At 41.5% G+C, this 23,054-nt stretch overlaps 1 protein-coding gene and 2 long non-coding RNA genes across 3 annotated transcripts in view; 1 reads left to right on the top strand and 2 right to left on the bottom strand.

Annotated features, from left to right (window-relative positions):
• Positions 1–14,280, bottom strand: part of lrpprc (leucine-rich pentatricopeptide repeat containing) — a 66,972-nt gene extending 52,692 nt beyond the window's left edge. The window contains exons 1-13 of the mRNA XM_088610222.1: positions 14,071–14,280; positions 12,817–13,025; positions 12,378–12,500; positions 11,841–11,962; positions 10,798–10,856; positions 10,619–10,705; positions 10,263–10,389; positions 9,603–9,747; positions 8,424–8,578; positions 7,535–7,640; positions 6,378–6,485; positions 1,152–1,270; positions 943–1,036 (exon numbers count right to left, since the gene is read on the bottom strand). Of these exons, the coding sequence (XP_088466348.1) occupies positions 943–1,036; positions 1,152–1,270; positions 6,378–6,485; positions 7,535–7,640; positions 8,424–8,578; positions 9,603–9,747; positions 10,263–10,389; positions 10,619–10,705; positions 10,798–10,856; positions 11,841–11,962; positions 12,378–12,500; positions 12,817–13,025; positions 14,071–14,246 (1,630 nt within the window). The 5' untranslated portion in view covers positions 14,247–14,280. The remainder of the gene's footprint in view (positions 1–942; positions 1,037–1,151; positions 1,271–6,377; positions 6,486–7,534; positions 7,641–8,423; positions 8,579–9,602; positions 9,748–10,262; positions 10,390–10,618; positions 10,706–10,797; positions 10,857–11,840; positions 11,963–12,377; positions 12,501–12,816; positions 13,026–14,070) is intronic.
• A 257-nt stretch (positions 14,281–14,537) lies between these two features.
• Positions 14,538–18,406, top strand: LOC148646291 (uncharacterized). Its single transcript, XR_015927938.1, has 4 exons — positions 14,538–14,589; positions 15,546–15,624; positions 17,081–17,205; positions 17,991–18,406. It is a non-coding gene; the product is annotated as an uncharacterized LOC148646291 (long non-coding RNA).
• A 1,001-nt stretch (positions 18,407–19,407) lies between these two features.
• On the bottom strand, positions 19,408–22,653 carry LOC148646290 (uncharacterized). Its single transcript, XR_015927939.1, has 2 exons — positions 22,506–22,653; positions 19,408–21,451 (listed from the first exon to the last, which is right to left on the bottom strand). It is a non-coding gene; the product is annotated as an uncharacterized LOC148646290 (long non-coding RNA).
• Positions 22,654–23,054: the final 401 nt, after the last annotated feature.

The following is a 23,054-nucleotide window of genomic DNA, read 5'->3' as shown; positions in this document are numbered from 1 at the left end:
GCCTGTGTGCAAGGAAAGGCAGGACCCAGATCTGACCTGCATCAGACAGTTTATTAGGTGAAACAAACATCAAGTATGTTTGGAATTAAGTGTTAGGCACACTAAAGAACTTTCACGACAGCACGTTCTATAATGATGTTCAAATGTGGGAGGGCACCTAACTTGGGCTACTTTGTGACTTTGCGTTTCGTGGGTTAATGGCTCTGCTCTCCCTCCCAGGTCTTGCAGAAGCCCATTTCACTGTACTCGAGGACGAGAGCTGATGCAGACACTCTGTGGCAGGCTGAGCCCTACCTGCCTGTTGGAAACACAGCTGACCGGACCTGACACTGTGCTCTCATGTTAGTGGGAGCATCAATTTCCCTCCCAGCCCTTGGCTGGTTCCTCACTGACAACGTGAAGCAGGAAATAATTCTGGAAGAACAACCTGGTAGAAAGACTGCTGTCGCTCTCCAGTGAAAAAACTGGCAGACTGCAGATTTTTCTTGTACAAGAGCCTGCTGCAGCAACTTGGGGGGAGCGTATAAAGAGAACCAACAAAGCATTAAGGTAACTGGTATAGGGATTTCACAGCTTATATTTACATATTTAAAGATCAGTGTGTTTGTCATAAAAGTTGATGATCATACAGCATCTTTTACTGCAATAATAAATGCAGACAATGAAGAACCAAAGAAGAAATTAAAACAGCTGTTCCTCTCAGAGGTGAGCTGGGTTATCCACATGCCACTGCAAGATTACCTGAGATGGGAACTTGACAATCTGCCACATCTCTTCAAGATGAAGTGCCTTCTGCTGTGCTTGCGCAGTCAAGAGTGTTTGCTATTAGTTGTGTAACACATAGTCTCACAGCGATTACCTTACAGGTGCCCTTTGTTTATTCCCCGCATGGTAAGAAATGGGCAGAATTTCTGAGCCGCCTGAAACAACACTTCTACTCACACAAAGCGAGCACATCAGAGAGCTTCCCACTGCTTGCCTCAGCCCTCAGCTCCGATGCAGCAAATCCCTCTGTGTCAACAGGGCAGCCCACCTCCTGCAATCACAGGACAGGCCTCACTTAGACACGCCAGCCTGGAACTGGAGCCTGGTGCAGCACCGGTAGACAACTGTTACTTTACAAAACATCCACAGAAGAGAGGCAGTGGAACCTTGATCATGGCACGAGCATCCTCCAGGCTGGAGAAGCTGGGAAGGATGTAGTTGGAGTAGGTTTCCACATCGGGCTCCACATCCAGCTGCTGCATAGCCTTCAATACCTCCAGGGTCCCTGGTACAAGGGGAGGGGATCACAAAACATGGAGGCATTAGTTTTATGATGAACTTTTTTCTTTTTTTTTTTTTTTTTAAGGTGAACAAGAAACCAATAATAAACTTGAATAAAAATACATTTTAAAAAGAGCTAAATCTATTTTGCACGGCACAGGGCTGAGTATACTTTTTTTCTTTCTTTCATTGAGGCATCTTTACGAAGTAATTCACCAAACCTTTTCCTGAGAAAAATTAAACGCTTTCAACACTTGTCTGGAAGGTCAACTCCAACCCATGCTCTTTTTTCTTCCACTACTTTACTACTGCATTACTACTTTACAGCCACAGCCCCTCAGCAAGGAGACTTGTGACCTGACAGCACGGTCTCCAGATCAGTGTCACAGAGTGGTACAGCAAGTGTCCCAGTCCTTCCTGGGCTGACACGAGACATGGCACCAGGTCACAGTGAAAGAGCATCACAGTGCCAGAAGAAACAATCCAAGTGACACTCTACTTGACATGAGGACGAATCTCTGAAGGCTAAGATGTCGGATCAGCCATGGATTTCAGCCCACAATGCCCAGAGACAAACATGTCCCATTTGGGCAGCTATGGAGCAAATGCTGAGACACAGCACATGACTGCCTGTCCCAGAAGACATTTAAATGATACATTGCCCTCCAGCTGTAAGACACACACCTTCTTACCTCACTTAGCTGTGAGGGAGCTTTGAACTCAAGAACTATACCCAACTCGTAAGTTTCGCTTTGTACATTACTGCACAAAGGAATCTGACTTAACTGCACAGACTCTTACATTTCAAAGCATACTGAAGAGTGCAAACCACACTGCTTCACATATAACACAATGGGACTATCCTTTTTATATTTGAAATTTTCTTCTGAGCCATAAAGCATCTTTCAGAATAAAGGGAAATTGTCCTGCTCTTTTGAAGCAGGTTTAGCTATTTAATGTTAAGTGACAAATGACAAAGGACAAAAAAAAGTTGTATCTTAGATGCAAAGCATGGTCAATGTCAAGTCAACTGCTACCCATGTCTGAGAGTGATACAGTCACTGACAGGATTAAGCACCCCTCTGAGCATGATGGCAAGGCTGCTTTTAAGGAAACCAGCAATTGCACCTTATAGAAAGCCACACATCATGTCTTGCATCACAGGCTTCATGCCAGTTTACTCCAAAGGTTCAAAGGTCAGTGTCTCTGTTCCTTAGTGGAACTTACTAGCCCTCCTGATCCTCAATCCCTCTCTCCTCTCTCTCACCCAGAATGAAAACCCACTCCTCAATGCTTGTGTTCAGTTAAATAAATGATTAGCTTGCTTTCATACTTTGTCAAAACAAGTATTTGCACATAAAAGCCTTTGCTCAGACTGATCAGGCTATCAGAGGTACAACACAATGAAACATATTAAACAGGTGAAACACATCGGGCACACTATTTTTCTAAAAAGAAAAGACAGGCTTTATATAGCTTTTGTCTCCTCAATTCACAACATACTGTAGCTACCCTGAACAGACACGGACACTTTTTCAAACGATGGAGGTGTGTTAACAGATTCAATCAAAGGATGCCAAATGGATTAAAAAAAGGACCCAGATCCTTAAACACAGCCTGGTCAACCACAGAGGAGACTGTTAAGTGAAACTGAAATCTAATGTTAAGTTTCACTGCTCAACTTAAATGACTACAGACCAACACCATTAAGATAATTTAGTCTGCATTCCGACAGAAGCCACGACCTTCTCAATTTTTTTTTACCTCGCCGGTTAATGAAGCAGACACCCCAAGGCTTTCCAGCGAGTTCGGGGGGAGAAAATGGAAAAATGCTTTATAAAATCTCACGAGTCGAGTTATGCCAAGTGAAAAATGCCCTTCAAGTTATTCCCCATTAAATACTTTCTTCCCTGAACACAGGTTGCTGCAATTTAAAATGAAAATCACAGCGGACCGGTGCTGTATTATTTATTTAATTGTTTTTGACGACTGGGGTGTTCGGATTCAGAGCTCTGCATTAGGCTCGGAGATGACATCGATTTGGCAATTGGGCTTTCTTTCCTGCCTGGTGGGAGACTCAGTTTAATCCTTTTGCGCCAAACATAAAAGCCTCTTCACAGCAAGGGGAGGCACTGCTAACTATGCTTGTACCATGTCAGAAGCAATAAGGAGACTGCACTGCTCGAAGATGACATGTCACAACGCTCCAGGCTGCTGAAACAAAACAGCATATGCTTTCTCAACTTGTCTCCTGTATCCACGCCTCATCAAAATGCAAAGTTTCCTTAAAACCTCATCTTTGCCCTGGAGTGCCACCTGTAGATAAATGGCACAGCCCTCAATATTTTATGCAGTGCACAACGGTGCGAGTAATCTAAAGTGAATTCCCTTTGAGCGATCGCATTTACATGAAATCAAGTCACTCCTCATCAGTCACACCACCTACACGGCTTGGCCTGAAACGCCATTCCACCCCCCCCTCCACAAGCCCAAACGCACCGACAGTAAAGTGTGTCCATTTTTCATGAGATGTTAGAACGGCGGAAGGGAAAAAAAATGGTAAGAGTAAAAGTTTTTGCTTCTGTTAAGCGGTGAGTAAGAAGCAGGAGAAGCAAATGGATGTTAAGGGCAATCCACACAGCCCGAGTTAACTCTTCTTTCTGCTGCAGACTTCGATTTAGCAGCTGGGTAAGAACTAGAAAAACTCTCAAAGGCCAGCTGGGTTACCAACATCTCATTGCTTGGAATGGGAAGAAGCTGCATCTCTTCAAGATGAAGTGTATTCTGCTGTGCTTGCACCTCTATGCCCAGTAAAAAGAATGTTTGCCATTGGTTGTGTAACGTTCTTGCAGAACACTTTCTTTCCAAGGGTGCTCATTTCTGGTCCCCACATGGTGAGAAAGGTTTTAACGTTTTAGGCCACATGAAGCAATGCTTCTCACACAAAGCAAGCACACCTGATGTAAGGGTCTCCATCACTCCTCCAACCAACCACACAGTCCCTCTCACTGAGTTTATTCAACTAGCTGTAGGTTCCTAATGTTTCAGATAGTGAACGTTAAGTTGTATCATGCATCTTTATTATTTTGGTACATACACACATTATACACATGTATTGTATGCCTACCAAAGGTCTTACAAACAGAATTGTATGAACCAAACCCAATGAGCACAAAACAGTGTTGAAATAAATGCCAATCCTGAAAATCTACAGCGACTTGTCTTGTTAAAAATCTAAAAACCTAAATCTCCATCTTTCTATCAGGTCAGTCTTCTTTTTCCACAGCAACATTTCCAGGGTGTCCAGGCTGGAACACAGGATCACACACCCACACAAATGTTCTGCCGCCACACTGACCTCTGGCCTTTAGCTCAAGGGCTCAGGCCCCTGGGGAGCCTCACAGTTTAGCCCGAGTTCATCTCTCGGGGGGACCGTCCCCTGGCTGCTACACAGATGACACCAGTGCCCCCGCCCTGGGGCCAGCCGGAGGGCATGCTGAACCGAGAGACGGAAATACAGACCGCAAGCAGAAAGACCAAAGCAGGCTCAGCACGGAAAAAAAAAAAGTCCATATGAAAGTTAAAAGATTTTTGGCCAAAATATTTTGATTTTACACACACCTTCTAATAGTTAACTGCCTATCACAAAAAGGTATTTTAGCAATTTAAATAAAAGTAACCAATCGTAACATACCACATAACCTATACCAAGAAAGACTGCTTCCTACACTAATCACCAATGGGGATGCCAATTCAGTTTTAAAAGTTTTTAAGTGGTGCTGTTGCAATTACCACTTTCCAATTCTGCAATCAATTAGTTCCTAGTCTAATCTCTGCCCATTTTTAACAACATGTTTAACAACATCTCATAACCCACAAGTTCTATAGAGCTGCAACGTTCTATACGTACTGGTCAGACACCTCAGTATATTATAACACTTGAGTAACTAAAAGGAAACTTTATACACAACAGCTAATGTCTGTACAAACTTCAATATTCTCAAAGCACAGTTTTCAACTCCAGCCAAGCTGAGCTGCTTTAGTCAAGTGAATCACAGCAAGAAAATAACAGACAAACCAGGAGGCTCAAAGCAACTGGATGTCTTATACAACCATGTCCTCACATAAAAAAAAATGCCAGGAAAATGAAAACCTCTCCACTCGTTCAAATTGACCTAAATCTAGTTAACAACCACGGGCTAAACAAAACTGAAAATGGATGGAAAAACAAACAAGCTATTTTTACCCAGTAAAACATATGAATACTTCTAGCAAAAAATCAGGTTATGTTCATAAAATGGCTACAACCTCAGGCGTATCTACTTTATATTATTTTTTTCATCTGAAATCCTTTTTTGGCCCCCATTTAGAGCATGGCCTGCTTGTTCTCATGCCCACTATTGCTTTTTCTCTTATTGCCATCATTTGACAAAGTGCCCCTGTGAACGAAACCCTGCCTCTCCAGAGGTTCTACTTCATAAATATTTCAGATGTGTAAAGTCTCTAAAAGCCGCTCCACACGACGGGCAATGGCTTTTGTGGGACCAAATATTTCCCATAACTTGTATTGTTTCACCCTTTCCTGTATTTCCTGATAGTGTTGGTGGAAAGGGAGCCCAAGTTCTTCAAACTAGCAGTTGGATGTCTTCCCTTGAAGAAGCCAAGAAACAGGAAATGCCCTGCTCAATGAAAGACTTGTCCAGAACTGTTTTCACTTCCAGCCTCTGACTGCCTCATCAGTTCCTGCCAATATCTCTTTCAGGTCACGTCCACTCTCAGCTGTGCCGTGCAGTCTCAGCTACCTCATCTCTGTCAGCCAGCTGATGAGACTACAGTTTGCATCAGCTCAAATGTGCACATTTACACCACATGCCAACGAATGCTCTAACCAACAAAACGTTTATGTACAAATCATGATGCTCATTACAACATTGTGGTGTCACAATGCTTTTGCATGCTGCTTTTAATCACTTTAAAAATCCCACCCAAGTAAATAAAGCACATAGTTCTAAACCGGACATGATCTGCTAACTTCTTTGTTTCATCTAGATGCGAGGTTGAGGTTCCGCAGTTGTTCAGCTGTTTTCAGACAAGCTCTTTTTGGGACTGACCTTGAACATTGTTGTCTTTCTGGTGCTGTGTGAGAAGGGGCCAGAAGTAATGTGGCCGAACTGGCAGGCCTTCCTCTTTCATTGTCTTCATCAGCTCCATCGCCAGCTCTGAAGGTCAAAACAACCATAAGAGCTTCTTTACACAAGGCACAAGGAAAGACACTTTCTCTACTGGCCCGGCCAGCCTGTCCTTATATTAAGTAGCAGGGTCAGAACTTGACAGAGTAATGTCCATTTTATAAAATATGTCAGTTTTTTTATATTTTGTCCACAGTGTTGGTAACAGTTGTCTCAATAAACAGCAATTTTCACTCCCCTTGAAAAGCAAAGCTAGAAATGCAACTCTCGAACTACTGCACTGCTGAGCAGGCTAACATTAGACTTTTCCAAAAGAAAACTGTTTATGATAACATTCTAAAAAAGGAAGAAAAAAAGTACAGTTTATTTTTTCTTTAACATTGCTACTTTCTGTGGGCTGTGGTGTTAAATACCTGAATGCAGTGTTTCTCAACCTTTATCGTAACAGGACACATCTCACTAAAGGTGCTCCTGCTTTGAGGAAGCTGTCCAGAGCAAGAATACAAGTTCATCGGAAACAATACTTCAGATTACAGCAGGGACTGGTCAGCATTGCTCTAGAGAACTGCACCAGCCTGCCGACTGATTTTGAGAAATATGTCCTTAGTTCCTTCTCTTTTTAGGGCATCTTTTTGACCTAAAACAGGTTCTGAGGATAAATAATTTAATTCCATGAAAATCCACCTGATTCCTTATCTGTATCTTTAGAAACACACTATAGGTGGGAAGCCGGGTCCTCCTCCGATAAACTTTGAAGTGTCCACTACATGAGGTCAGAAGTAATGTACTGCATAAATCCAAAATTCACACAAATTTCCAAAAAAAAGTACAAAAAAAAAAGACTACAAGCTACATGGACCGCCCAAATTTTACACTTTCAACAAATACTAAGTTATCTATTTTGGGCTTGTCAATCATGTCTAATCTAGCAGATTTAAGCATTTTAAACCATGTTTTTGTTTATTAGTTATTGTGAAACACAATAACAGAGATCATCTGATAAACATGGTTGAGGCAGGACAAAGGGTGTGTTTTAGGATTGTTCAAATGTTTATCGCCCTCTGAAAATTGGCTCTTACCTGTCTTTTTCGCATCAAGAGCACAGTGCAGAGTGAACTGCAGTGCAGAGGTGTGGAGATTAGACTCCTGCAGCTCCTTACAGTAGTGCCTCAATTTCTCAACTGGCTGTAGAGAAAAAACACACTATTACCATGCAGTAATAAGGTGCAGTATGGACAAAATCTCACACTCATGGGCTGTTAAGAGTCTAAAAATACTCGACTTAAAGAACATAAATTTGAATTCCGCCTTTTATTATATTAACAAACAATTTACTCTCATAGTGAGGTCTTTATATAGGGAACACAAACATTCCCTTCATTTCCCAAGTATGACATTTTGTGGAGGTAACTGCTAAATTATCTTGGGAGGGAAGAAACAATTATAATTTAGAGTGTTAAAACCAGGCCAGGAATCTCACACAAAAATATATAGATTAGAGAAACAACACAATGCATACAACCGTAACCATGGTAACTATTTTAAATTAACCTGTTCGCACAGCACATAGACGTTTGCTTACTTAGCGACGGCACGCCATGGCTTCTACAAAATCCATGGTTGGGGTGTGGCATGCTTTCACAACAGCGGTCACACAGATTTAAAAAAATAGGATCAGTACCCCACATGCATCAAGACGAGACAGCTGTGATAAGATGAACAGCACTACCCAAGTGGAGATCCTCAAGCTTAAAAGAGTTGGGGAGAATGTTCCTATTGTTCTGCTTGCATTGTTTTAGGTGTTCTAATCTACTGAAAACCAATTTTTAAAGCTGTCTGCTCTTTTTTTGTGAAAGAAAAACTAAAAGAAATTATTTTATTGCCTTAAAATTGCTTGAATTCTGGGAAGAAAGGGTAGAACACGTTCTATATCAGGAACAAGATGTTTAGTCTCCCTGTAGGCCCCACCTTGTCCAGGTTAACGCAGTGGCGAAGGAAAAAGTTCCCCAGGTCAGAATCACCGTTCTGGTTCTCAGCCTGTAGTGTAGGAAAGCTCTTCAGTACGGTAAAGGCTGTGTCCTCCAGGTCCTGAGTGACAAGACTCAGGCACAGGTTCATGGCATCTAGAGTCACAGAGATCCAGAGGGAGAGAGGTGTTAGAGCAGAACACGGTTTTAAGATCTACCAACCTCTAAGCAGAAGAAGTATGTAAAGGTTCCAAACAAGCAACCTGTTGATTCATTTGAAGATTTATTTAAAAATGAACTGCAATTAGAAAGCAGGAATGTGGGTGCCAAGGACAAGGACTAAGATCCCTGGGTCTATAGACCTAAAAACATGTAATGTTCACGTGTTATATTTAGAAAAGCTGATATAGTACAGGATAAACCTGACAGCAATTTCTTCAAATCTCTCCAATTGCGATCCTCAGTTTCAATACACTGGTTTTTTCCACCTTTTTGAGTTTTTTTAACTTAAATGTTTTTTTCTTCTAGGAGAATGAAGTTTATCTGGTCCTCTGTTATCAATTTAAAACGTGCACTGGCTTTACATCTCACGATGTGTTTGCACTTCTGTTCCTGCAAGTTTGTCATATTTTTTAAAGGCTTTAGGTAATGTGATAATTCTGCACAGACAGCATTTTATTACTTAATGTACTAAGGAGACCAGTTAGAGGGTCTGAGCTACTGTATGTCATAAACCTGTCAGGCAGTTAGCTGAAACAGTACTAATTCAGCAAGAACACATTCAGTTGTAATTTATAAAAATGTCTTAAGCAATAATGAAAACGTTTTATAACATATATGGAAGTTTTCGTATTGAAAGTGATTAGATTGTATGTCAGGATAGCACAGAATTCTTGTTCTGAATTGTACAGCAATAGTTAATATCCAAGAAACAGAATGTAGCAGTCAGCGTGTATTGACAGTAAATCACTAGTCAGAGACTGTTTTACAGTTTTATGGTTTAGGTATTTCAGAAACTTGCACTTACCTATAAATCATGTTCCACACAAATCTAAAACTATGACTGAAAAAGTAATCCACAATTGGGGATAGCTAGTCAAAATTCATGGGAGTCACTAACAGATGGCATATCTCTGTACTATCCAGAGGTCAAGCAAAAGCTCTAGCCAGCCAGACCTACCAGGCACGTATCCCCGGTCGTGTCTCATACGTTCCACAATGTCTAGCACATACTGGGAATGTCCAGCCTTGGTCAGGCTGAAGATGATCTGCATGAGGTCCCTGTCCATCAGGCTGGCATCGTTCTTATCCACAACCTCCAAGGTCTGAGGGAAGCAAGGACACAAAATACCTCCAGTCAATACCAAATGCTTCAGCATGGCTTCTCCATGCTACACCCCAAACCAGAGCAACAACACTGCAGGTGCCCCGCTGGGACTACACAGGAACGCAAAAGCGAAGTCTATCCACCATCAACGTTTGTGAAGACACACAATAAAAGCGTGTCATAAAGTAATAAAAGCATGGTCATTCAACTTAGAAAGCATTTCTCAAATCTCCCCGGTCAATACAGTCAGATCGTATCCCAGGTACAAAATAAAATATAAGGAAGTGTTCTTGATAGTGCAGCTGTAAGAGCATCTTAAAAATCAGAGACAAGATGTTTAAGCATCTTCTCTGTTTTATTTTAAAGGTGATATGATACAATCACTATATTGACCACTAAAACAAGTCTTAAACCCTAAACAAAATACTCAGGTGTGAAAATTAGGGTCAAACAAATAAAACAGACATGGGTTCCACACAAAGAGGGAGAAAGATGCCCTTCACTCTTCCATACCTGCTTGATCTTGTCCATGTCGCCCTTCTCTGCGTATGCGTTGAGCAAAGCCAGGTAGGTGTCGGGGCCGGGCTCGATCCCTGCGTCCCTCATCACTGACAAGATATTCTCTGCACTTTCCATGTCCCTGTAGAGAAGCAGAGCAAGCCACCACAGTGGTGTCAGCCAACAATAAAGTTAAATATTTAATAACATCCTCCTCCTAGGTCCGCGTCACTTCCACAAATAAATTTAAAAATATTTTGATCACTGCAAACTTAGCAGCACCCACTATGTTCACTCCAACAGCTCCTCTATGCTGGCCAGCAGGTAGTCTCTACAGAAAGCCTCCCTACCACACACACAACTGGACTCACCCTGCCCGGGCGTGGCCTGTTACCAGGGAGTTGAAGACAGCCTCTGTAATTGGCAGGTCCTTGCTCTTCATGAAACCCAGAATCTTACTGCAACGAAAAAGGCACACCTGCTCACTCAACACTGCACAGTACACCAATCCTAAAACATGACATTTTTCACTAATCTCAGATCTGCGTACCTCGCACCTTCAATGTCCCCCTCTTGGCAGTAGGCTGAAATTAGTCTTTGGTACGTTACCTAATGAAGAGAGAAAAAGTAATGGAAATTACACTGATAATACATCTCTTTCTGAACCCACCAGGCCTCGTGGATGACAAAAACAAGACAATTATTTGATCAAATACACTGATGTCAAAATAGAAGAATAGTGACACACATGAAGACGTCTCACCCTTTCTGTGCTCAATGGGCTCTACTTCTGATAAGAATCAGAAGGAAAAGGGCCTTAAACAATTAAAATGTGTATGATGTGGCTCTACATGTACAAGCACCTGCTCACACGACAGAGTTCACTGCTTCGAGACTCAGTTATGCCACCAGCTGACAGTGACAGGGATGGGCTTGGGCACGTCGGGCTTTCATTAGCTAGCGGAGTGACAGTGACTCTAGTGATCCATCATGATTGCACAAGCCACATCTAGGTATTACTGTGCAGGAACTGAGCTGGTCGTGCTGAGGAGAAACTGCATTTCCACTGCATTTTCTCCAGGTGTCACTCACCTAGAAAGTTGCAATGCTAGATACTTATGAGGAAGTTAAATTACTTTCTTGTGCAGTTGCCATATGCTGATATAAAACAAAACAGTGAAAGAAGCTGGTTTTCCTTCATGTTAAAAAAGCTCACTGTTGCCCTGAATGGAGTCCACTTCTGATTATACCCATGCTAGTAACTGGGCTCAGCACAAAACTACCATGTCAAGTTTAATGGCATGAAGTTATCAAAACATGGCAATATTTACCAGTTTCCTCTGAGGATTGCTATAGTCAACATCCAGTTACTGGCGTGTTGACATTTCAGTTTCGAATACCTCATTTATTATACAGTAGATTCATAGATTTTCTACAGACAAAACAAGAACCAGCTATGGTGTAACACACTGAAATTTTTCTATTCAGTTACCGCCTCTGGTTCAACACTGAACTCAATTTTGAATAAGGTCTATAGGATAGGTAGAAAATACAAAGTAACTGGTAATGACCACGTTACTGTGCTGCACTTACTCTGTTGGGCTGCACCTTTGCTGCCTCCATTTTGGTGAGGAACTCTGTGGGGGAGAACTTGAACTCGTTCTGCAAGTAGACCTTGAGCAGGGCATTGTAGTGACTGGCATCATACACTGCACCTAAACAGTCCAAGAGCAGACACACCTCAGCCAACTTTACATAGAAACCCCCCCCTATTTTGCTAGCATCTTAACTTTATGGAAGACAAATGATGGAGCTTTTTTTCTACTGACTTAAATTCAATACAAATAGACAAGAATAGTGGGTCTACTTTCCACGAAGAAACATACTTGAAATAGACGAATAGACCATCAGACACCAATAATGTTTGTTTTTTTTACTTCAGCCTATCTTCGGCTTGGTTTTGTAAGAAATTTTAAAAAATACGCTGAAATCCACAAAAATCAAATACATGAACCACTAAGATGTTCTAGCTCCCGCTCAGTCTAAATCGATTCACTCGTTCCTTGCGCCCCTCGACGGCCCGGAGCCTGCGTTTCAGTACAGCCCATCGCTACTGCCCAGAGCCCATACCCAGCTCCTGAAGCTTTTCCCAGATGCGGTGCACCAGCTCTGTGCGCTCAGACAGCTGCATCTCGGGCAGGAGGGAGCCACAGCTGCGCAGGAGGAGCAGGGCCTGGTTCCCACTGGGGTATCCTGCAGAGAAACACACTCCCACAGTTACCAGCCTCACCGTCACAACTGGCCTTCACACCTATAAGCAAAAGGACTATGGAGGTAAAAGTGCATGACACAGTCAAGTGATTATTCCAGTCGTTTACTCTGCACTGCACGAAAAACTGCGAGCAAGAACACGCACTTTAGGGACGCGACTGTTTGTTTGGATCCATGTCATAATATAGGAGCAAAGACCAGAGAAGACGAAGGTCCTTGTTTTCCCACTAATCCATAGTTCATCAGTTAACTGGGTAAACCCTTTCAGCCGAGGCAGGGCCGCGCCATCTTGGCATACCTATCCGGCAGATGTCGTGGAAGATCTTGAGCAACAGGGTCTTGGTGATGCGCCCGGTCCTGCGCACGGAGCTGTCCAGCTTGTTGAGTGCCCAGTCAAACTGCTGGGCCTGGCGAGAGCGTACCGCAGAGCTGGGCTCCTCCCGAGACACGCCCAGCTGCTCCGACGCCATGGAAACCGGTCGCACAGCACCCACCCGCAACATGGACCTAGTGGGGGGGGGACATGAGTAGAGCCAATAGTACTCAATGGTCAGTCTGTAAAACTATGTGGGAAGACATGCTGACCAGCACCTGGGCTACACTGAGAAGATAGACGACATTTTAATGAAAGTAAATCAGAGGCTGTTCTTAATTCAAAGACTAAAGAACTTTAATCTTAGTAAAAAAAAAATCCTAGAGATGGCATATAAAAGCTTTGTTGAGAGCACTGAATATGAAATCATTGGGAAACTACAGCCCCAGCTCAGCGATTTACAGCATAATACAGTAAACTGAATGGCAAGGACCATCACAGCTGACCCACCCTCTTCATTACCAGTTCATATTACTCCCATCAGAGAGTACAGGGGACCAGATTCAAATAAAAACATTTACAAGCAGGATGTGAATGTAGTCCCCCCACTGCCTATTTACTTATCCATTTATTTATTACATACTGTTGTTGTGATTTCATGTACTTCACATGATTTTATATGACTTATATGTTTTGTTTGGGTGTTTTGTACTTTTATGGGAGAAACCAATTTCCAGAGTATTGCACGATACAGTATCTGTCGACTGTTGTAGAGGGAGCCTTCTCACTTCTCTTACAATTTACAGACAGCAAACAATACTTTTAACAGAGACTATCATTTATATTTTACACTATTAACAATTCTTCGTGTTTTCACAGAATATAATCGTATAACTGTTCCTACCGAAAGCCTCATCTTCATTTTAGCTCACCCATTTGCGCCACATACCACCTTTTATATTTAAGAAAATCTCACAATTTAATTCCCTTCTTGACATTCAGTCAGGATGCACAACCTTGAACTGCCCCTTATGCAATCTCTGGTTTCTCCCAGCCCCACAGTAAAACTGCGAAACCACTATTCAAAAACGAATAACCTATATAATGTGAAAACAAAACCAATTACTATAAACGGGACAGTCCATGCGCTAGCGATGTGAAATAGCTATCCGGGTCCACAAATCCAGCTGCCTGCGCAATCCAGCGTGGCTTCAACATCACGCCGGCGAGACACTGTACCTATTCATGCCGCTTGCAATGGCCACTCGGGCTGGACATACACCAGTTCGGCTGCAACTGGCAGTCCCGCTGTAGAGTCGCCTGAATGCTGTTCCATTTCTTGCTGATCCGGAAATCTGCAACAGAGAAGTAGTTGAATACTTGAGTAGCCGAGCCGTCCTCAAGAGCGCTGCCATGTTTAACCTGTTCAGTGTAGAGAGAAGGGCATCCACACCATGTGACCAGGTCACAGAGCACGGAAGAGCACACTGCATACCAACTGGGGGGGGACTAAATATCAGTCATCATGAAAATTCATAATTAACAGAAACACTTGAGTGTTTCAGCGTAATATTTTATCTTCGTATAGTTTAAGAATATTACGTTACTATTCTTGCTATTGGACAAAAAATATTTATTTTTTTGTTTTCGGTATTTGTTTACCCCCCTGTAAAGTGTAGGAATCAAAATGTCCTCACATAAAATCACTTTAATAAAATCCCGTTTCCTATCCCGGAGTTTCCAGCATTTGCCGCTCAGGTGAATGATATAAATTTCAGTTATTTAAGCTTTAAACGTTTGTGCTGTTAGAAATATTGAATATCTAACGATAATAAAGACGGGTAGCCAACGTATAAACAAAGTTAACAGAGACATTAAGAATTTTATAACTTATCTTACTAATATTTTGTTTTATTATAATGATGTTGTTACAGATGTGTTTGTATTCTTGTAACGTTAACACTGCTCTGCATCTTTATAGAATTTCTAAATGTGTCTTAAATGCAGGCTGACTCAGATAAATGCATCCAGTAAATAATCATTGAAACTCGTGGGACGCTTTGGTCGTCCAACCAAAAGCTGAATGCTGCCTTTTCAAAGTGTGGATCCTTCATGGTGTTGATAACATGAACAAATATCCATACTTGCAGATATTTTTAAAATGGAAGAAAACTACAGGAAATTAGAAGAAATTCTGAGCTTATAGAACTAGGAAGATATTCAATAGAAAAAACAATCGGCATAGTAGTGCTTTTTAACTCGCGCAGTTCTTCCACATGTAGCCGGGGGGTGGCGCTGTGGTTCCAGAGAACCGAGGGCTCTCAAAGGGTGATCTCTGGAGAAGTCGCTGTGCATCATTGCAGACCATGGAGCAGTGATGTTCTGCATGTCGATTTATTTTTTAGAAATCTAAATGTTGCTCCTGCGTGGAGGAAACTAGTCAAGCCTGAATAAAATGGTATTAAAATGGTATCGCTGAATTCATACTGATAATCTCTTTCATGATTATATATTTAAAAAATGTTAATAAAATGTCATTCAGTTTTTACTTGTTAAAATGTATTTTTAAAACTGAAATGTCATGCCAACTCCTTTTAGGACACTGGAACATGTCTAAATCCTGCTGTACTACTTTCTTAAAAGAAATGCACTCAAAACAACACGTGAAGAAGGCTTCACTGTTGAAACGTTGTTTTTTTTTCTTCTCTTTTCAGCATGAAAAAAACCTTTGCTTGTTCCTTTGCAGCCTATGCATGCTGACACACCTACCTACTTGAACCTGGTTTTCAATATGTAAGCTTTGTTTATTTGTTAATGTTTCTGGGTATCTTTTTTAAAAAGAAAAAGAAAACAATGTTGCCCTCAGAAGAAGGGAAAATTCCAGCATACTTAACAGGGGATGAAAGTATTTTTCCCCTGGCTTCTGACTCTGTGGGGTGGAGTTCAATTTTATCATGGAGACCGTGAAAAGATGCCCTGTTCTCTCCAGCAAGTAGTCGAGAACAACAGCTTGGTTCCCACAGTGAGATAAGATTGAGGGAAAGGTTAGGCATGGAGGGGGCTGCCAGCCTAAGTCCTGTGGAGCAGTGGAGCTGAGTGGTACCCACAGTGCCTAGCGTGGGGCGGCCTGCAGCACACGACGCACACCATGCTGCTCCTGTTCTCTCGGGAGAGGAACGCCCACCTCCTCACACACTCACCCTGTGCTCCTGCATGGCCCCGGGCGTAGTACCCACCTGATGGGCGACACTGAACTGCCAAGCACATCTGGCCCAGGACATCGCCTGGCAGTGGGCCACCCCACGGAGGGCGCTAGGGGAGGAGAGGCATCCTGGGAGGATGGGGGAGGGGGGGGGGGGGGGCAACAGGCGGCACAAACATTGCCACCTCACTGGCAGGGAGCTGCCAACTGCTGTTATCAAACTGCGCTGGAGACGAATAGGGCCTGATTATGGCTGAAACCCAAGTGCAATACACTGTAGGTCATGAAGAACAAGTTGCTTTAATCACAAGTTTGTGACTTAAAATAACGCCCTCTGTGTATCTGTGAGACTCCTCTGAGTTATTGACTATGTATATTAGTATTGCCTTTTGAAAGAGCACTGAATGGTTGTGAAACAACCAAAAAAATGAAAAATCCTGTATGTTCTTCACTCCAGTTCAGGTGTTTCCCATTTTATTTTTAATTTGACCAGTTTCTTCTGTACAGCCTCTCAAATCTCCCTAGAACAGTGAAGCGATTTACAGTGTGTAAGATCAGAGCAGTGTACAGGCACCATCATAAAAGATAAAATTATTCACCACCTGGATAATCAAACAAATCCTCTGTTTTATTAATTCCCATTTTAGTCTTTATTCCTTTTACAGAATTCAAATTGGCTTCGTAGATAGAAAAGAGCTACTGCAAAGATTAAAATAATATACCATTTTGACATCAGAGATGTCTGTGAAAGACTCTGGCTCCCCTGTTACCCTCTAGTGGAGGAAGCAGTTAGAAAATGGATGGATGGATGCAGTCTTTCATTGCTAAACTATGCATCTTAAAACATTTCAGCGATTCCTCAAATACCAAACATGTCATAAATCATGATTACACCTTTTGTAATTCATGTAAAATTCCAGCTTTGAGAAAGCATTAGGAGTTATTTTGAGTGACATGCTACAGTATGTGAATCCTTGTAAGCCCTTATGCGGATCCTTTTTTTCCCTTCTGCATTTCCTTGCTCTGTCTCTCTTCTATATTTGCCAGTGTTTTGGCCTCGCGCTATGGAATTAATTGAGTCCTGCCCCTGGAGGCTCACCTTCCCCACCGACCGACCGCACACAGGAGTGATACCCTGGGATGTTTCTGTGAACGAAAGCGGGCAAGTCTTGGTAAGGTGCCTTATTTTTTTTACAAAGCCATGTGAGCTAAAAGAAGAATGCAGTAAAAATGATCTGGAGGTTATTAAATATTAAATACTTAAAGTGAAAGTGTATGGTATGCAGCTGAGAGAACACTTTACGTTTTTTGGTGAATGAACTCAGAAAAGCCTGTTACGTTTTTCTATTTTACTTTATGAATGCATTTTGTTTCTTATTTATTATTCATTTCCGTTATCTATTATTTAATATTTTCACTCCCCTACACTACACTTTTTTTCCTAAATGACAATCATACACATTTTGCTCTGTGTGAGTGTATAAAGGCTTCGGAAAGATTTTTTTCTAGAACAACACATTTTCTAACTGTTCATGGCTATTCGTAGCAAACAGAAGTATATACAAAGTTTAACTACCTACCTATACAAGGACTACGTTAATTGGTTACATTAATAACTCAAATAGCTCATTAGAGTTATAAAGGTTTGTGTACTTGTATGCACAGTAGAGATTATGGAAGCTGGCAGTAATGTGAACTACCAATTGGAATGAAAAGTATAATTGGAACAATAATAATTCTGACAATCACATCTGGCCTATTAAATGTGTAGGATGAAGTATGCTACCCTCACACGCCAAACAGTAAAATTGATCCTTCATTATTGATTTAACTATTAACATCAGCATAATCGAAGGAAAGCAGTTACTGTGATACTGTACACCTCTGTGCAGAGTCTCACTTACCAGTGTCTTCATCTACCTTAACAATGCATATTTTTGTTAAATGCCGTCTCCAGCTTCCAGGAGTCTCAGCTTCTTTGCACCTTTTTCTGCAAAGCATGCTTTTTGGGCTTCGTGGTGGGTCATCTCTGCACCCTTCTGCACCAGCAAGTGAGCAGACATCAGCCATGAGTGTGACACTGCCAACAGCAGGACAGCTTGTCTTCACCCTTTTCATCCCCAGACAGCAATGTGTGAAGGCTGTAGTAGAGTGATAAAGTGTTTCCCAAAGGGTCAGTAGTGGCTGTCTGCATCTCAAAGTATCATTACAATACCTCTTTATGTAATGTACGGTATGTATTTCAGAAGACCTCTATTAGCTAAAGTGCTATGTATGTGAAGATAAATTATAATTTAATAGGAAAGGAGCATATTGCTTGAATCATGCTGCTCACAGTTCAATATTAAACGGCATCATAGATCTACTGTATTTTAGGTTATTATCTGAACATCTTAAATTTCGCTTTAAAGTTCCCCTTAGGTATTTACTTTAACTTGTTGTGCAAAGCATGTGGATATCAGTAGTCTGATTAAAGGAAAAAGAGGCATTAACCCAAACTTTAATGACCAAGACTACTTGGTCATTAAAGAACTCATGGCATCATTGCAATGTTAATCCTGTTGTCCTTGTCCTGGCTAATTCTACTTAGGGACTGCACAGTCAGGTAACCCTACAGTTTTCCCTAAAACACAGTTGGTGAACAGTTTCTCTCTTCTCTATCTGATCTGCTGTACACTGGAGCTGCTGACACACAATGGCTGCCACTTGTCACCCAGGTGGGTGCAGAGCTTCTCTCTTTGGTTCAGTACTATATGTGAAGCATTTTGGGTTTAAAGAATGTTCATTTAATGGGGCATATTTTATGCCTTTATTTACCCAAAATAACAAACGTTATTCCCCAAAATTCACTGCAGGATTAGATGTTTCCAAGCCTGTGTCTGGCTCCAGGGTGAGAGAGCCTGTTCATTTGACTGATAAAGCATGGATGCAGAGGAAAAGAAATATTTCTATATATAATACACACATCTGTGTATCTAGGTGCTTCTGCACTGTAGTAATTAGATCATGCAGGATAGTGAACTTGTTTTTAGGCAAAGGATGTACAGTTTAGATGATTTTTTCAGACTCTGTTTCACTGGCTGGATTATAAAGTTCACTGGCGGCCAAAAGGAAAATTGACTTTTCCCAGGCTTCAAGTGAGATAGATGGCCATTATTTGAAAGCCGCCTCATCAGTATAATCACCTGAATATTACATCTGCTTCCATGACCACTGATTCTTATATCTTATATCTGTATTCTTTTGTAGCTATGAAGTCACCCTGACCGCATGGGATTCATTGTACTGTAAATATTTGTTTCAAATGCAGTGTATTTTATTTGACTGAAACGGTACAGATGAAGTGTTTAAAGATGATTCCTACTGATGAGTAGTAAAAATAAAAAGATACTTTTTATTCCTGTTGACGTTCTTGCTACTCATATGTGTAGTTACAATACAAATATTATATATTAAAACATAATATTTTAGAAATTTCACACAAAGTGAAGTGAGACAAGATAAAGAAGTGGCTGTCAAAGACTGGAGGTTCAAAATTTCCTGTGCTGCATATATAGACTACAAATCACAAATCGAGGCTGTCCTAAAGCAAATATGTCTGCAGTTTTTAAAAAGTAAAAGAAAAAAAATGATTTGGAAAATTGTTCAGACAAAACTATTGTGTTCCCATGGCAAAGTTCGAGTTCAGACCTCATCTCTCCTTTTCACAAGTTGTGACATCTTAATTCAGACCACTTTACCTAATCAGGCTGTGCTCACTTACAGTGAAGCAGTGACTAGCAGGATAATTTATTCCATTCATTGAGAGTTCCTGCCTCTTCCAGGAAAGAATCATCTTTTCACGTTCAACCTCTACGTAGTCCTGCATGTGCTGTTTTATTTAACTGTAATGGCCACTCAATTTGTTACCCCTGTGGCCTGTATGATCAGGCCTTCTATTTCAATGCAACACTTTCTCCATCAACCCCCCAGACTGTGGGCCTGGAAACACAGGTGTGTGCCCTTTCTGATTTCTGTTTGAACTGGCAGGCATCAGCCATGGTGGACTGGGGTAAGTACAGGTCTGTACTTTTAAGTGCTGTTGTGTTACTGAGGGTGATTGGGCCCCATTCTCCTCCCTTTGCTTGTATCAATCCTTCTGGACTAGTTAGAACTTCAAGATTGAGAAGACACCCAAAACGACCTTGTGTATTCCTTTCCAGTGCTGTTCTGTTTCATTACAGTCTTATCAGGATGCTGGAACAAGTCCATTTCTCTTGCAGAGGCGTAGGAACATCCAAGTGCATATTCTAAAACAGGTGCTGTGTAAGCTTTACATTTTTATATGGTTTACTTCTCTGGTATATAACATAACATAACATCACTTTATTAGCCCTATACAATTTCTTGCATTAGGAATTCGTCTTTTCGCATACCCCAACTTGCTCTCCATGAGACACATAGACAGGAAGAGAAGCCTGGGGTCAGAGCCCAGGATCAGCTATTGTACAGTGCCCCTGGAGCAGTTGGGGTTAAGGGCTTTGCTCAGGGGCCCAACAGAGTAGGATTCCTCTGCCAGCTGCAGGATTTGAACTGGCAACCTTCCAGCCACAGGCGCAGAACCACCGCTCCACATGCCCTCAGTTCAATCTGAATAACATCACTTAAATGTAAAATCATTGCTTATTATAGATGGTTCTTTCTTTAAAAGTCTGGTCAGTTATTAGAATTAATACATGGCTTGCAAAAGGGTATTTTCTTAATAACAGATTATTGAGATCATTTTATTGCTATCGTACGTGCCTGATGATCAAGGTGAATGTACAAATGAACAGCATTGTTACCCACTTGCAGCACTGCTCTGAAAATGTTTCTGTTTTGGCTGCATACATGTATCTTAAGTACTGCAAACCACTCTCTACATTTCAGAAATGTTTGTGTCTTTGCACAGTTCCCATTCCAAAACATATTTCATCAGCTGCATTTTAAACTGTATTGCTCTCTATTCCTCATACTGTACATTCTATCCTGGACATGGAGAACTCTAGGGAACAGAAGGTAAATTCTGCAAAAAATAAAAACCTTCTGGAAACAGCTTAACGATCAGCGATGCTGCACTTCTCCGTGTATTTGTGTCCTCAGCAGGGATTTTGGTATCTGAAGTGTGATCACTCAGCCACTGACCCTGATCGTCTGCACTTTGATAGCACTCTCTGGAGAACAGTAGCCTGTTTCTTTCTGCCAGGGCACTGAAGTGAAGTTTAGTCCATGGGGAGGAATTCCACTTACTGGTTCAAAGACACTGCTTCCTGCAATCCTGCAGCCCCTGATTTCCTGTCCCCGTTCTGACCAGGCCAGTCCAGCTGAGTTTCTAACATGTGACCAGACATGGCTCTGGAGTGGTGTGGCTCCAAGCCAGAGAAAGACCAGAACTCTGCCCTGGTATGACAAAACACAGTGAAGGTATTGTTAGGTTGTTGCCTTACAAATTCTTGACAGCAGGAAAAAAAATATTTGGGGGACTGATGTTAAAAAAGCCCCTTTGAAGGGCTGTCCTCCTAAATAATTAAAATGAAACGGCTAAAGCCGGAGAAAAAGGTTGCAAGAAAGCACTGGAAAGATTGTACTGGCAAGCACCCTTGCACCTTGTAGGATCCTGACAGAACTCCTGAAATTTCTTAAGTGTTCCCGGTGGGTCAGTGTGTAGGTGTTAAACATTCAGAGCGCCTAGTGCTCTGCAGGTGTGTGGCCAGTGCCTCCAGTTTAGCATGAAGACGGGAGGACAGACAGCGCCTGCGATGAAGCAGGATGGTGTGGGCCTTGTCTTCATTATCGGCAGTGACAGGAAATTGAGCGGCTCTCTTCCCACTCTAATTCTGCCCCCCAGGGCCTTTCTGCTGCATGGAGGGAGGGTGGCCAAATGTCACACTCTTCCCCACCATTCCCACAACTGAACCTCCTCCTCTGGTCTGAACAAACACTCAGACATGCTGTGTTGGCAGTAAGGAGGAAGTTGTGTTCAACACCTTAAAGGTCAAGTGGCCAGTTTTATGAAATAATTGTTTTACATAATTTCCCTGCTTGTTTGCATAATCCTATACAAATGTGTATATTTGTGTTGTGAGGGGACAAGCGTAGTAGTTTAAAGTGATATGAAATAAGCTTGTAGCCAGAGTGCTCAAGGTAAAAGCACACAGCTGACAGTTACCTTCTGCTGAAGTGTGCTTTACATTTCCAGCATCAATTGTTTCGATCCCTTATTATATAAAGAGCACTAGTATACGTAAAACCTGTGCAGATGAATGTTTGAACACACCAATAATAAAATTTGAGGTGCACTAGATGGCTCTAGTCCCAGAGAGCCTCAGTCCAGTTAGTCTTATAGGTTACTTGTTTTTAAAGACGTTACACCTGTAAGCTGCAAGTAATCTGTTCAATTAAGTGAAGTGTGTGGAAGTGTAGATTTTCGTTCCAAAATGCTCAATAAACGTACCTGTTTAATTGACCACAATGGAATTGATCCAGATATTTAGAAGTTGGTGACTTAATGGTGATCTTCAATACCTGGTGGATTGGAGCTCTCCAAATCCATGTAGGAGATTCCTGGTCTACAGTATTTCTTTATCACACTTCAAGATGCTGTACCTTGAAAGTTTAAAAACAGGCTTTTAAAATTGTCACTTTAATTTGAAAAGTCAACTGAAAACTGTTGTAGAGACAACATAATGAAGAGAATGTAATGATACAAAAGCTGTATTTAAAAAAATAAAACAGACATAAATAAAATACACTTTCTTTCATTAGATTTCTTTTAACTGCTTTCAAATTATGTAAAGTTAATTTTGCATAATGAAAAAGAAATGTATTTAAAATTGTGTGATTACAATATAATTAAAGTTTCAGGAATGTTTTCTCATGAGCCCAGTATGAGTCACTCAATCAATTAAAACTAATAAATATAAATTCAATGAGTGTTTAGAACTGGCTGATACAGCGCGCGTCTTTTTCAGAATGAATCAAGATGTGTTGAGTGTGTTTTCTG

Source organism: Lepisosteus platostomus, chromosome 17 (assembly GCF_059453375.1).
Source record: "Lepisosteus platostomus isolate fLepPlt1 chromosome 17, fLepPlt1.hap1, whole genome shotgun sequence".
Taxonomy (NCBI): Eukaryota; Metazoa; Chordata; class Actinopteri; order Semionotiformes; family Lepisosteidae; genus Lepisosteus; species Lepisosteus platostomus.
This window is presented reverse-complemented; position numbering and strand designations above follow the sequence as displayed.